At 46.4% G+C, this 15,511-nt stretch overlaps 1 protein-coding gene across 1 annotated transcript in view; it reads left to right on the top strand.

Moving 5' to 3' along the window:
• Window positions 1-15,511, top strand: part of TH (tyrosine hydroxylase) — a 113,506-nt gene that overhangs the window by 80,344 nt on the left and 17,651 nt on the right. Inside the window, exon 8 of the mRNA XM_082271093.1 lies at window positions 2,093-2,228. Coding sequence (XP_082127219.1) covers window positions 2,093-2,228 — 136 coding nt within the window. The remainder of the gene's footprint in view (window positions 1-2,092; window positions 2,229-15,511) is intronic.

The raw sequence follows: 15,511 nt of genomic DNA, 5'->3' as shown, positions 1-15,511 counted from the left end.
GCGGGACACACTTTCATTGGCCTACTCCTGTTCTATGCCAAGAAGGCTATTGCGTTTTACTGGAGGAAGACAATTAATTTTTGAAAGCAATTGGTCAACAACAGTCTGCCTCTTTACAAAGATACTTATGCTAACAGCGAGCGCCCCAAAAAATATGACAAGATCTGGTCTAAATGGCTAGCAGAGCCCTCAATAGCTTTTGCGTGCCCACCATCTAACGTGTCTTATTTCAACGCTACTGTTTGGGAGATTGCCATGTCAATACCAACTTTGTTTTACTGGTTTTTGGAATGAATATTGATGCTTGTGTTACATGTTGGCTTTGGGGAGCCATACCTTCTTTCTTAGTGGTATGACCCTTTTGTACTGTCCATAATGAACTCTGTTGTATAACGTTCTCTGTGTCCTCTGCCGGGGCCACACCATTTCTTATGATTGTTTGTGTGTTTGGTACATGTTTGTGACCTTGAAACTCAATAAAAGGATTAAAATATAAAAAAAAGCAGACAACTCATGCCTATCCTTTGGACAACCACATCAGGTGCCTCTGCCAATCAAACTACCTAAAGGCTCTTTTTGCACTGACTCTTTCTACCACTAGTAAATGAGAACAATCTCTGATGACTTTTCATCACCCAATTATGCAAGTGCAAATACTGTTTTAGTTTTCTTGCACGTGATTGGGTATTCTTTGCCAAGTGAATTTTTACCATGTTTACTAATATAAACATCCTTTGCAAAGTGAAAAATCTCTTGTGAAGTTAACAGCCTATTTACCTTTAGTAAAACAAGCCCAGTGTCTCACTGATAAGCACCTAACATAAAAAAAATGAGACTGCTTGTTATTTTTTGTAATCTTTGGAAAAAACTCACAGCATTGTTCATATTTCTCAGTAACTGTAAACCTATCGGATGAATAAAAAGTTTTTTCTTCTCTTTCAATAGATTTTTTAAAAAGTTTGTAAATGATTTTGTAAAGTTTGTGTTACTTCTGGTTGCATTCCATCCCAATTGAAAGATCCAGTATGATGCTCAGACCAGAACTGGTCTGCTCAACCCCTTAGGGTTGATTAGTGGTTACAATCATCATTATTTTTCTTTATCATGCATGGTTTTCTACTTTTCTGAAAGCGCTTTTTATTACCCTTAATGGTTGAGTTTGACTGTATATACTCGGCTTCGGTCTATAGGATGAGCCACAAACCCGAAAAGGTGTGTTGAGTGATAGTGTGTTAGAGCACAGATGTCCTGACTGTCAATCTTAGGGTTGACATCTGTCCATTTATGACCATCCTAAAACTGAGATACATGTGGGTGAATAAACACTGCAAATTAACTATTTCCTTTACTAAGTGATGCGCTTGCTGACAGTGCTGTATAAACTATATGTAACATCAGCTACATACAGTATACAGAGGTGTTGCTCAGCTATTAGCAGTAAGCCTTGTATTTTTATCAATAAATTACATCACAATCTCCTATGTTACCCTAGCTCAGGAAATGGCGGAATCACAAAGTGAAAATAAAGGGGGGGCTAAAAAAGAATAATGCAACTGCCACATCAAAGAACTTTTTGTTTACAACTAGAGGCACTTTAATGTGACCCTAATATTTTTTAATATTTTCTAACTTTTGGATAAAATCTTTTTTCTTTACAGCAAACCTTTCAGCCACTTTAACTTTAAAAGTAAAAGGTGGCTGCATTTTTTAACCAGATTAGCATGCTTAACTTTAATCAGTCAGGAAGCCCTCCACCATGTCCTTCTCTAAATACTGTTTTCATTTTGCTACCAATGATTTCGCTTCATTGACCTCTGTTCTCTTCATTCTTTGGCCATGGCCACCCTTTGTCTAACATTCTTATTGGCCTCTGAGACACTCTTATTTGACAGAGCAATGGCAGGTGGGTTGTGCCTTATCCTAAAATGAGTCAAGCTTTCTTCTAACAAAGAGAAACCTTAAATTATGTAATAGCAGGTTATCTTTTCATGTCTGCTTGTAATCAGGATTTGAACTTTTTTTTTTTTTTAATTGGAGAAAGGTTCCCTTTAATGTATCTGGTCCATGTAATAACTGCTTTTGCTCATCACAGAAAGGACTGGCTTCCAGGTACGCCCGGTCGCCGGGTTGTTATCTGCTCGAGATTTTCTCTCCAGTTTGGCTTTCCGTGTTTTCCAGTGTACCCAGTATATTCGACATGCATCATCACCAATGCATTCACCAGAACCGTAAGTAGCAAGCAAAAAACTGTAATTTTCTTCCAGATTAATCCATCCAACATTGTCAGATTTTAAAACATTCTTGAGAGTTAAAGCTGAACTAAACTCGTGCAAAAGTGGTAGGATCACAGCACTCGTGTACACATGCATATAAAATAAAAATAGGCTAAATTCACAAAGCTAATCCACCAGAATAAGTATACTTATTTACAAAAAAAAAAAAGCGAGTCCAATGAAATATGAAAAAATCACATGGATAAATTAGAGAGCCTTCTCCCTGTGTGAAAGCACTGTAAATTAGGCCTATTTTCTTCTCAATTTGACAAATGTTTTTAACTTGTATCTCTTAACTATGATACTCTGTTATTTGACAACATTACTCTGAGAGTTAGACCCCATTCACACTAGCGTGACTTGTCAGGCGACTTGGTCGCTTGACAAGTCGCGGTGGGTCGCTCGCAGTACAGGACCCGTTCTAATAGGGTCCTGTACTACTTTGGGGCAACCTGGAGGCGACTTGCATTGACTTCAATGATATGAAGTCCGTGCATGTCGTGCCAAGGTCGCGGTGCACAGCTTCACAGGTCGCCCCAGCAAGTCGCGTCGCCCCTGTCTGAACGGGGACTTATGGTTAAACTCCTGCAGTATTCAAAATAACAATAAATAACATAACTGAACTGCATTTACCTAGCAAAATATTTAAAAACAGCCCTGCCTTTCTATTACAGTCCCTGTGTTGTCACACTGGCCAATGAATGATGAAAAAGAAAATGCTGGCCAGCAAAGTTGGGGCCCTTGAAGAAAGCACAACAGTTCCCAGCAGACAACAGATTTATTTGTATGATGTTATTCTCTTACCACAACCAGAGCAACCGTTTCTGGATCTCTGGACACATGCTCTGATTCAGTAAAAGTCCAGTTCAAGACAGACAGGGATAGAAGTTGCTGTGAACACTCTCTTTCAATCCACTGATACAGTTCCTCTTTTCATTTTTTACAAGTGGTTGGGGTGCAAATCACACCTCTTAGTTTGAAGGCCCTTAGTCTCTGTACTTCTGAGTTCTCACCAAATTGTGGTTAGCCATGGCAGTCATCCATTCATCTAGCAGCAGTAGCTCAGTCTCTTTTCCACACACCTGCTTGCTCCATGCCCATCCTCCTCTCATTCCTCAACAGCCTGGCTAGGTTGTTGGTCCGTTCTGTAACAGAGTGGATTGAAGCTCCTCTCTGAAGTCAGCAGGTCCGGAACCATGAATCTGGAGAGCACTACCGCAAATTTTGGACCACAGCCTTTCATTGGCTAGCAACAAAAGTCTTTCACTGGATCTCTGCCACAATCTTTCATTAGACCTTAGTTACAGTCGTTCACTGCATTTCAGCTGCAGTTTCTCTCTATATCTTATGTCTGGAACAGCAGCTCAGGAATCTCTAACAGCACATCTCTAGTGAGGCCTTTGTGCATAGGTCTGAGCTCTCTGCACAGTCAGTCCCAGTCCCTGCGGGCATGCAATCCCACAAAACAACTCCAACAGTCCCTGATGGAAGCAAACTGACAGAGTGTCTCTATTACAACATGTGTCCAAGCAGTTGGTGTCTCTGTCCTTGCTCTCAGCAGAAGTTTCTTTCTCAGCAGCCCTGCACACTGCCTCCAGGCTCACAGTAGTTCATTCCAGATGAGCATAGGTAGCCCCTGGGGCACAGACCTCCAACACACAACAAAAAACAGGCACAGCACAGATCTCAGTACTCACTGTGCAATACTGTGTAGTATAGGACCCTACACTCTCTGTCCTTCTGCCAGACAGTTTCATCTCTCAAGGAACAGCTGCTTGTACCCCCTCTCAGCTCCCCATCTGTTTCATCCCTCCCCTTCCTTTTCTCACATTACTGCCTGTTCAGATTGATCCAGACCCAGCCATGATGGCTGCCCCCTGCTCTGGAGGATGTATAAATGAGCAATGCAAGGTGGTATCCCTAAAAATGGCTGCTTCACTTCTGTATTACTGAATATTCAGTTTAACCATGTCCACACTGCAGAAGAATAACACAGCAACAAAAAAGGAAGACGTTCCACAGCTGTTATCAGCTGTTGTCAGTTCAGGTTTCACTAGCAATTGTCACGAACCGGCAGGACTGGTAGTGGATCCTCTGGACCAGAGAGACGATGGCGCGGGTTGTACTAGAGGACCGGTTCTAAGCAGTTACTGGTCTTCACCAGAGCCCGCCGCAAGGCGGGATGGATTTGCTGCGGCGGTAACTACCAGGTCGTGTCCCCTAGTAACAACTCGATCTCTCTGGCAGCTGATATGGCGTGGTACACAGGGAGTAGGCAAGAGCGTAGTCGGACGTAGCAGAGGTCAGGGCAGGCGGCAGAGGTTCAAAGGCGAGATGTCGGTAGCAAGGATTCGGCAACAGGCAAAGCAAACAAACACAGAAGGGAACGCTTTCACAGAGGCACAAGGCACAGAGATCCGGCAGGAAGCTGTGTGAGGAGAAGGTATTAATGAGCAGTGCACAGGTGAAGCCTAATTAAGTCAGCACTGCCTTTCACAAACCTTAACCCTTAATAACCAGTCTGGGCCAGGTACCAATCACCTGTGCACTGGTCCTTTAGATCTAAGAGTCCCGGTGCGCTGTGAGCGCTTCGAGGCCAGCAGGGGGCCCGGAGCGCTGAGCGTAACAGTACCCCCCCCTTTGGTCTCCCCCTCTTTTTGGAACCCAAGAACTTGCGGATGAGGCTGCGGTCCAGGATGTTCTCCTCCGGCTCCCAAGATCTCTCCTCAGGGCCGCAGCCCTCCCAATCGACCAAAAAAAATCTTTTCCCCCGGATGACTTTGGTCGCTAGGACTTCTTTGACCGAAAAAATATCAGAGGTACCAGCGACAGGGGTGGGAGAAAGAAGTTTAGGAGAGAAGCGGTTAAAGATAGCAGGTTTGAGAAGGGAGACATGGAAAGAGTTATGGATTCGGAGAGAGGGTGGAAGATGGAGCTGGTAGGACACCTGGTTAATGCGGCTCTTGATTTTAAAGGGACCCAAGTAACGAGGGCCCAACTTGTAACTTGGGACCTTAAATGTGATGAATTTCGAGGAGAGCCACACTTTGTCACCGGGACTGAATTCCGGAGGAGCTCTGCGACTTTTATCGGCCTGGAACTTCATACGGGCCGAGGCTTTGAGGAGGGCTGAGTGGGTCTCTCGCCAAATAGAAGAGAAGTCCTGAAGGAGGTCCTCTACAGCTGGTACAGAAGAGGGAGCAGAGGTCCGAGGCAGAGGTGGCAGAGGATGACGACCATAGACCACAAAAAATGGGGATTTATTGGAGGCAGAAGATTGCTTGAAAATGTAAGAAAACTCTGCCCAAGGGAGTAAATCCGACCAATCATCTTGACGGGAGGACACAAAATGGCGTAGATAATCTCCCAGAATCTGGTTCACCCGTTCCACTTGGCCATTGGACTGAGGGTGATACGAGGAAGAAAAGTCCAACTTGACTCCGAGCTGACCACAGAGAGCCCTCCAAAATCTGGAAACAAACTGCACCCCACGGTCCGAGACGATGTGTCTGGGAAGGCCGTGGAGGCGGAAGATGTGTAGAAAAAACTGTTTGGCCAACTGAGGCGCGGATGGGAGACCAGGCAGGGACACAAAGTGAGCCATGTTTGAAAATCGGTCCACCACGACCCAGATGACCGTCTTACCATGGGATGAGGGAAGATCAGTGATAAAGTCCATGGCGATGTGCGACCAAGGGGTCTCAGGAACAGGAAGAGGCAGAAGAAGACCCGCAGGTTTCTGACGAGGAGTTTTGTCACGAGCGCAGATCACACAGGATTGGACAAATTCTGTGACGTCTCTCTCCAGAGTGGGCCACCAATATCTTTGGGAAATTAATTGGAGAGATTTTTTAATTCCAGGATGACCGGCAAAAAAAGGGAAGCGTGGCCCCACTTGAGAATCTGTAACCGCTGACGAGGAGGAACGTAGGTCTTGCCGGGAGGAAGAAGACGCAGGTCCACAGGAGCAACCGAGATGAGACATTCTGGAGGGATAATGTGTTGAGGAGTGGGTATGTCACCCACCACATCTGAAGAGCGAGAAAGGGCATCCGCCCTGATGTTCTTAGCAGCTGGGCAGAAATGAATCTGGAAATTGAAGCGGGCGAAGAAGATAGACCAACGGGCTTGGCGGGGATTTAGTCTTTGAGCTGACTGGAGGTAGGCTAGGTTCTTGTGGTCCGTAAAGATGATCACAGGGTGAGGAGCACCCTCGAGAAGATGTCTCCATTCCTCCAAGGCTAATTTAATTGCCAGCAGTTCTCTGTCCCCAATAGAGTAATTCTTCTCGGCGGAGGAAAAGGTTTTAGAGAAGAAGCCACAAGTTATGGTCTTGCCTCTGGATGACTTCTGAGTTAGCACAGCTCCGGCTCCCACTGAGGATGAATCCACTTCCAGATAGAATGGCTTGGAAGAATCTGGCCGGGACAGAACAGGTGCAGAAGCAAAGGCGGCTTTCAGGGACTGGAAGGCCTCTTCAGCGTGAGGAGGCCAGGTTTTGGGATTTGCACCTTTTCTAGTCAAGGCCACGATGGGGGCCACCAGGGTGGAATAATGAGGAATAAATTGTCTGTAGTAGTTGGCGAAACCCAGGAACCTCTGTATGGCTCGGAGGCCAGAGGGGCGTGGCCAGTCCAGAACCGCTGAGAGCTTGGCAGGATCCATTTGAAGTCCTTGGGCAGAGATGATATATCCCAGGAAGGGCAAGGAGGAACGCTCAAACAGACACTTCTCAATCTTGGCATAGAGGCGATTACTCCTGAGACGGGTGAGAACTTGTTGGACATGGACTCGGTGTTGCTCCAAATTAGAGGAAAAAATAAGGATGTCATCCAGGTATACTACTACACAAGTGTAAAGAAGGTCCCGAAAGATGTCGTTCACGAACTCCTGGAAGACTGCAGGGGCGTTACAGAGCCCAAAGGGCATCACTAAGTATTCAAAATGACCGTCCCTGGTGTTAAAAGCAGTCTTCCACTCGTCTCCCTTTCGAATGCGGATCAGGTTGTAGGCCCCGCGGAGATCCAGCTTGGTGAAAATCTTGGCTCCTCGGAGACGGTCAAACAACTCAGAGATTAGAGGCAGTGGGTAACAGTTTTTAATGGTAATTTTATTGAGTCCTCTATAGTCAATGCAGGGGCGGAGCGAACCATCCTTTTTAGACACAAAGAAAAAACCGGCTCCAGCAGGGGAAGAAGACTTCCTAATAAACCCTCTCTGTAAGTTCTCACGTACATAGTCTGACATGGCCTGAGTCTCTGGAGGTGAGAGAGGATAAATTCTGCCTCGAGGTGGAGTAGAGCCAGGTAATAGGTCAATAGGACAATCATAAGGCCTGTGAGGAGGAAGAGTCTCAGCTTGCTTTTTACAGAACACATCCGCAAAACGGTGGTAAGTCTTGGGGAGACCTGGTGGCGGAGGAATTAGTGGGTCCCGTTTGATAGGAGCAGGCTTGAGACACCGGTCAGAGCAGGAGGAACCCCAACGCAAAAAAACTCACCGGTGGACCAATTCAGGACAGGACAATGGCGTTGCAACCACGGTAGACCCAGCAGGAGTTCGGAAGAGCAAAAGGGAAGAACAAAAAATTCCAGAGTCTCTGTGTGAAACACCCCAATGTCCTTCCGCAGAGGCTGGGTGCGGTATTGTACCGTAGCAGAGAGTCTCTCCCCGTTGACCGTAGAAATGAGGATCGGCTTGGGAAGACGAATTATAGGAATTCGGTACTTGTCGACCAAGGAGGCGTGAATGAAGTTGCCGGCTGAGCCGGAGTCCAAGAAGGCTGCAGCAGAAAAAAAAGACTTGGACGACAGGAACAACTGCACGGGTATGATGAGACGTGGAGAGGAAGAATCCACACCTAGTAATGCCTCTCCCACATTCACTAGGTGCGAGCGTTTCCCGAACGTTGGGGACGAAGAGGACAGTCCTTAAGGAAGTGCTCGGTACTAGCGCAGTATAAACACAGGTTCTCGTCTCTACGACGGCTTCGTTCTTGCGGGGTCAGGCGAGACCGGTCCACCTGCATGGCCTCCACAATGGAAGACCCAGAGACAGGTTGAGGTGGACGCTGGAACACAGGGGCCAGACGAGGGTAGCGTTTAGGACGAGCTCTTTCCTTTTCAAGATGGAGTTCCTCTTGTCTCTCGGAGAAACGTTTATCGATCCTGGTGGCCAGCAAGATGAGGTTACTCAGTGTAGTAGGCAGGTCACGTGCAGCAAGGACGTCCTTAATGTCACTATTGAGTCCCTTCTTAAAAGTGGCACAAAGAGCTTCATTGTTCCAGTTCAGCTCGGAGGCAAGGGTACGGAACTGGATGGCATAATCACCCACGGTAGAAGTTCCTTGGGACAAGTTTAGCAAGGCAGTCTCTGCGGAGGTAACTCGGGCAGGTTCCTCGAATACGTTACGAAACTCCTGACAAAAATTCTGGACAGATGCGGTGACTGGATCAGCGCGGTCCCAAAATGGTGTAGCCCAGGCCAGGGCCCTCCCGGAAAGCAGACTGAGGATGAAGGCTACCTTGGCTCGCTCAGACGGAAACTGGTCAGACAGTAGCTCGAGGTGAAGAGAGCACTGAGACAGGAACCCTCGGCATAATTTAGGATCTCCGTCGTACTTGTCCGGCAGAGACAAGCGGATTCTGGACCTGGTGGCAACTGCTTGTGTGGGAGGTGCAGCAGATGCTGACGGAGGAGCTGGCTGTTGCTGAGTTGGCAGGAACTGCTGAAACATAGCGGTCAGCTGAGCCAACTGTTGACCTTGCTGGGCCACAACGGGGGTGAGGTCCGCTAGGCTTGGCAACGGAACATCAGCGGGATCCATGGCCGGATCTTACTGTCACGAACCGGCAGGACTGGTAGTGGATCCTCTGGACCAGAGAGACGATGGCGCGGGTTGTACTAGAGGACCGGTTCTAAGCAGTTACTGGTCTTCACCAGAGCCCGCCGCAAGGCGGGATGGATTTGCTGCGGCGGTAACTACCAGGTCGTGTCCCCTAGTAACAACTCGATCTCTCTGGCAGCTGATATGGCGTGGTACACAGGGAGTAGGCAAGAGCGTAGTCAGACGTAGCAGAGGTCAGGGCAGGCGGCAGAGGTTCAAAGGCGAGATGTCGGTAGCAAGGATTCGGCAACAGGCAAAGCAAACAAACACAGAAGGGAACGCTTTCACAGAGGCACAAGGCACAGAGATCCGGCAGGAAGCTGTGTGAGGAGAAGGTATTAATGAGCAGTGCACAGGTGAAGCCTAATTAAGTCAGCACTGCCTTTCACAAACCTTAACCCTTAATAACCAGTCTGGGCCAGGTACCAATCACCTGTGCACTGGTCCTTTAGATCTAAGAGTCCCTGTGCGCTGTGAGCGCTTCGAGGCCAGCAGGGGGCCCGGAGCGCTGAGCGTAACAGCAATCAGGAAAAAATCAGTGATCACAAGGATCTTTTTGTAAACCACTGTTACTGACAACAACAGCTGTTGGAGTTTTTCTTTCTGGGTGTACTTGATATGCACATAAAAATAAATAATCTTCTTAAATGGTAAGGAAATCCTCACACAAAGTTTTCTTTGAGCAGTTTGACCTCTATCTGTCTACCAGCCCTATAGAAGTATATTGGACTAAACTATCCACATGCGGATCTTGGGATAAGAAGCGGTCAGAGCAAAGTAAACAATTCTATAAGCCTTAACTGGAGATCTAGGCAAGTATAGGCCCTTCATGGGGAAGGGTGGACTCAAAATAGTAGGACCTAATTGTCAGCCTATAATAAGAAAGCTAAGCAGGATATTTATTAAATCATACTAAATAAACATAATTTATATGTCCTTTTAAAAGCAATTTAAAAATTATTTGGGCATGCAAATTTGTTACAGAGTTAGGACCAATTCATAACATTGCATTGTGGTAATCGGCGATGCAATGCTTTGCAGTGCCCAACATTTTGAATGGCACCCAATGCATACACAAAACATACCTGCGCTACATCTCTACCTGCTGGGGTAAAAAAAAAAAATAAAGCTGGAGTGTCTTTTCCTGCATTAGAAGTCCATTCATGTTGCGGCACATGCTTTACTGCAGATGCAGCCTGGTGGGAGCAGATTCTTACTATGAAGGTAACAGTTGCATACTGACACTGCTATGTCTGGACAGCTAGGCATTCATAGCTTCCGGTCACAAACCAGTTAAGCCCTTTCATAACCAGTTCTCTAAAATTAAAACAAAAAACAAACATAAAACAATTTATGCTTGTTGTGCACTTAAATAAAAGGGAGGGTATAAAAAAACATTACAAAACAATTGTTCACATGCGATTCTCTTACTGGAAATGTATCCAAGCATGTTAGGACTTGTTCCACTTTAGCTGGATAACCACAGACACTTTTTGCCTGGATAAAATAAAACGGAACACCCTATTTGATGGTGGTCAGATGTTCAATGTCTAAGTAGAAGACAATAAAACACAGCTGTATATGATGAAGCTTTCTGAAAGCCTGTGTACTTTAGTGATCAGTGCTGACAAAACAACAGAATCTTGGAACAACAACAGAACTTCCTAACCACTACAATAAATGGAAGCTCCATACAAGTCTAGTTATGGTAGGAATATCTCTTCAAAGCAGATGGCTATTTGCTTTCCCTACCTTCTACAAGTAAGAAGGAAGATGGGGGGATTTCAAAGTGGATTGATAATGGTGGTTTGGCGGTGTGGTCTTTGGTTCTAGGAAAGCAGTATTACAGGTTACTGGGGAGCAGCATAGAGGGGACATTGTATAATTTCTAGATGCAAGCCAAATTCAAGGTGTAGCAGGATTTCCAGGTATTGGGCCTGATATGGGTCTGCCATTGTTACCAATAACACCTTCAGGCCGTTTAAGCTGAATACCCAAGTGTGAGGTTTGACACAATGACTATTTTGGCATCTTTGGTTTGTTTCAGTGGCGGCTGGTGCTCAAAATTTTTTTTTTGAGGGGGGAGGGGGGGCGCAAACAAAAAAATGTAATAGGCATTGCTTTGCGGCAAAAAATGCTGTAAAAAATTGCGTGACTTTGGGGCCACAAAAGTGTGAAAGGGTCCTTCAGTAATTATGGCATAGCGTGCCCCCTTTCAATGCACAGGGACCAGCGTGCCCCCTTTCAATGCACAGGGACCAACGTGCCCCCTTTCAATGCATAGGGACCAGAGTGCCCCCTTTCAATGCACAGAGACCAGCGTCCCCACTTTCAATGCACAGAGACCAGCGTGCCCCCTTTCAATGCACAGAGACCAGCGTGCCCCCTTTCAATGCACAGAGATGAGCGTGCCCCCTTTCAATGCAGAGATCACCGTGCCCCCTTTCAATGCAGAGATGCCAGCGTGCCCCCTTTCAATGCACAGATGCCAGTGTACCCCCTTTCAATGCAGAAATGCCAGTGGGCCCCCTTTCAATGCAGAAATGCCAGTGTACCCCCTTTCAATGCAGAGATGCCAGCGTGCCCCCCTTTCAATGCAGAATGACCAGCGTGCCCCCTTTCAATGCAAAATGACCAGCGTGCCCCCTTTCAATGCAGAATGACCAGCGCGCCCCCTTTCAATGCAGAGAGACCAGCGTGCCCCCATTCAATGCAGGGATGTCAGCGTGCCCCCATTAAATGCAGAGATGCCAGCGTGCCCCCTTTCAATGCAGAGATGCCAGCGTGCCCCCTTTCAATGCAGAGATGCCAGCGTGCCCCCTTTCAATGCAGAGATGCCAGCATGCCAAGCCCCCCCCCCCCCCCAAGACCAGTGCACTTACCTGTAGCAGCGGCTTCTCATCAGTCCCCCGACATCTCCTCCTCGGCCAATGGCATTGGGTTTGCCTTTCGGTCAATCAGGAAGTGCGTATCGGACCTGCTTCCTGATTGGCCAGGAGGATCATCCGTGTGACAATAGCGAATTTTCATTCGCTATTGTCATACAATGGGTGAGCTCGGGGCGCCCTGCTCTGCGCCCCCGGGTCCAGCCTTTGCTGAAGCCTATTAGAGCCTCTGGCTCTAATCAGGTGGCTAAAAAAAAAAAAGCCCCATTGAACTCCATGCGTCCGGCGCCCCGCATGCAGATTAGGGGGCCGGACGCATGGACAGGGGGGGGGGGGGCGGCGCCCCTGCGCCCCCAACGCACCGGCCACCACCGGTTTGTTTTGTTTATTTTATAATGGGGATGGGAGAAGGGAATGAGTGGGATACTCCTCTGGCTCAACTAGGTAAAACTGGGACACTCTGTAGAAAAATGCCTGTTAGCGGTGTCTTGACGCCAGCTGGATCCCGACCAATGCTTACTGGCGTTTGGAAAAATTCTGTCTTGCTGAACTGTGCTAGAACTTGGCTTGTAACACTCTGGTTAACTCAAAAGATCCTGGACTGTAGTAAGACTTGACTCTTGACACTCTGTTTAGCTCAAAAGTCCTGTGAACAACTCCCTCCAGTCCTTCACTGACTGAGGTAGCTCCTTGTAACTGCTGGTGATGCTGCAACTCTCAACTCTGTACACTGCACACTGCATGCTGTACACTTTAACTCTTCAGGGCCCAACCGCTGGCGCCCTCTTTACACTTCGGGGTCCTCTCACTAGGCACCCCCTCTGACACTTCAAGATCCTCTCACTAGGCACCCCCTTTTTCCGCTAGCTGGCTCCTGGATCCCTTGGACCTTCACTGGAGTGGTCCCCACTTGCTAGGCAGACCCCCAGGGGCAGTGGGAGTACTCACAAACTTGGAATGCTTTCCTGAAACTGGACTCGCTCTACTCCGCTGGTCCTCGGCACACCGGATCTTCTCTGCAGTTCAGCTCAGCCCAGCTCTCTGTTCCCTCAGGCAAGTCGCCTGGGACACCCGATCCATATGACAGAAGGAGAGACAGCCGCACTCTCCCTCCTGGGACTCTCTGCTTCCCGTTAAAAGACGCTGCGTCATGCGCTCCCTTCAAACTTATACCCACTCCCAGAATCCTGTGCGGCAGAATCTGCCTTTCTGGGGTAGATACAAGCCTAAATGTGCCACTGATTGGGTTTCCTCCACTGCCCAATGAGAACCCTCTCATGGAGCCAGTGGGGAGACTCCCCATTCTCAATAGCAACACCTGGGAGACATGACAAGCCAGCTGAAAATCATGGCCCTGCTGTTAGGCAGCCAAGGCCCACTATACTTTTGCCTAGCACCTCCCTTGTAGGTTGCTACAAAGGTAATGCTAACCAAATAAAACTTTTGGTGTTAGGACCCTATTGTATACATCTGGCTCATCTGGGGCAATGTCTGTTGTAGTTTCTGCAAACACCACTTGATGTCACTGTTCACCCTCATTTTGCCTTTGTGCAATTATATGAGAATCCTTTAATCGGTAGTCCCTCCCAAGAGTTGCCTGGTAGTCTTTGTCTTTTATCCATGCTCCCTAGGAGAAGATAAAAGGAAATGGGTGTTTGGGGGGCATCAAGGGGTTATTGGGAAGAATGGAGGCGTTATTACATAGGGAACTGCGTTCAAACACCCATTCTCCATTGGGGAAAAAATGGAGAGTGAACCATCTAAAGTGGGATAGATTGAAAACGGCACTGATACATCCTTGGTCACCTGTTTTTTATGAGAACTGTGATTACTAGTACTGCCACATTTTCCCTCTTGCATTGCCAGCAATGTGATGACTAATGTTTCTGAATAGTGCACTTTTGTTATTACCATATCTTTGAAATAATTTACCATATCTTTGGGCTTGTTAAATATATTATTGGACTATTGTGTGTTGTTGCTAGGAAGTTAGTAAGAGTTAGTTAATGCTACTTATGCAAAATGGCCTACATGTGGGGAAGTAGGGAATATAAAACTGGTTTGGGTTGGGAGGAAGTGGTTGCCTAGAAAAGGAGGGTTTGGATTTCATGACAGTGGTCGGAAAGGGTCCCCTTGGTACAGCCTGGTTCCCCTTGTCTTATGGGCCACAGGTGTTTCCTGTGGACTAGGCCTAGAACCACTGTAGACTACTGTAGTCAGAGACCTCTTGAAACCCACAAGTGTGTGATTCTCAATGTGGCCTTACAGCTGTTGTTAGTGAGGAACCTGAACAGTGTAATGAACCAGAGGGATGATACTTTCATCCCATAGTGCTTTACTGCAGGCCTCAGCATGGGAACAAGTTTAACAACCTGCCATAAGGGAGCACTACAAGTTGACACCAGCTCCTTGACTCACCTACAGTATATTACCAAAAGTATTAGGATGCCTGCCTTTACGCACACATGAACTTTAACCTCCCTGGCGGTATGATTCTTTCGGATTTTAGGTGCTGAAAGCGGTACCATTATTTTGCATGTAATTCTTGAGAATGAGCAGCCCAAACCAACTATTTACATATTTATTTTTTACTGTGCATTCTTCTTTATAACATCTTGGGTATGATAAAGTTTGAAACACAAAATCATGAATTTTAATATAATAAAAAACTATAAATAAGTTAAAGTATGTATGTATGTATACATATATATATATATATATATATATATATATATATATATATACTGTATATATCTATATCTATATATCTATATATATATATATATAAATATATATACAGTGCCTTGCGAAAGTATTCGGCCCCCTTGAACTTTCCGACTTTTTGCCACATTTCAGGCTTCAAACATAAAGATATAAAACTGTAATTTTTTGTGAAGAATCAACAACAAGTGGGACACAATCATGAAGTGGAACAAAATTTTTTGGATATTTCTAACTTTTTTAACAAATAAAAAACGGAAAAATTGGGCGTGCAAAATTATTCAGCCCCCTTAAGTTAATACTTTGTAGCGCCACCTTTTGCTGTGATTACAGCTGTAAGTCGCTTGGGGTATGTCTCTATCAGTTTTGCACATCGAGAGACTGAAATTTTTGCCCATTCCTCCTTGCAAAACAGCTCGAGCTCAGTGAGGTTGGATGGAGAGTGTTTGTGAACAGCGGTTTTCAGTTCTTTCCACAGATTCTCGTTTGGATTCAGGTCTGGACTTTGACTTGGCCATTCTAACACCTGGATATGTTTATTTGTGAACCATTCCATTGTGGATTTTGCTTTATGTTTTGGATCATTGTCTTGTTGGAAGACAAATCTCCGTTCCCAGTCTCAGGTCTTTAGCAGACTCCATCAGGTTTTCTTCCAGAATGGTCCTGTATTTGGCTCCATCCATCTTCCCATCAATTTTAACCATCTTCCCTGTACCTGTTGAAGAAAAGCAGGCCCAAACCATGAT

The sequence above is a fragment of the Pelophylax lessonae genome (genome assembly GCF_965119305.1).
Source record: "Pelophylax lessonae genome assembly, chromosome: 10".
In the NCBI taxonomy this organism is placed as follows: Eukaryota; Metazoa; Chordata; class Amphibia; order Anura; family Ranidae; genus Pelophylax; species Pelophylax lessonae.
The sequence above is the reverse complement of the archived record's forward strand: the minus strand, read 5'-3'. Positions and strand labels throughout refer to the sequence as shown.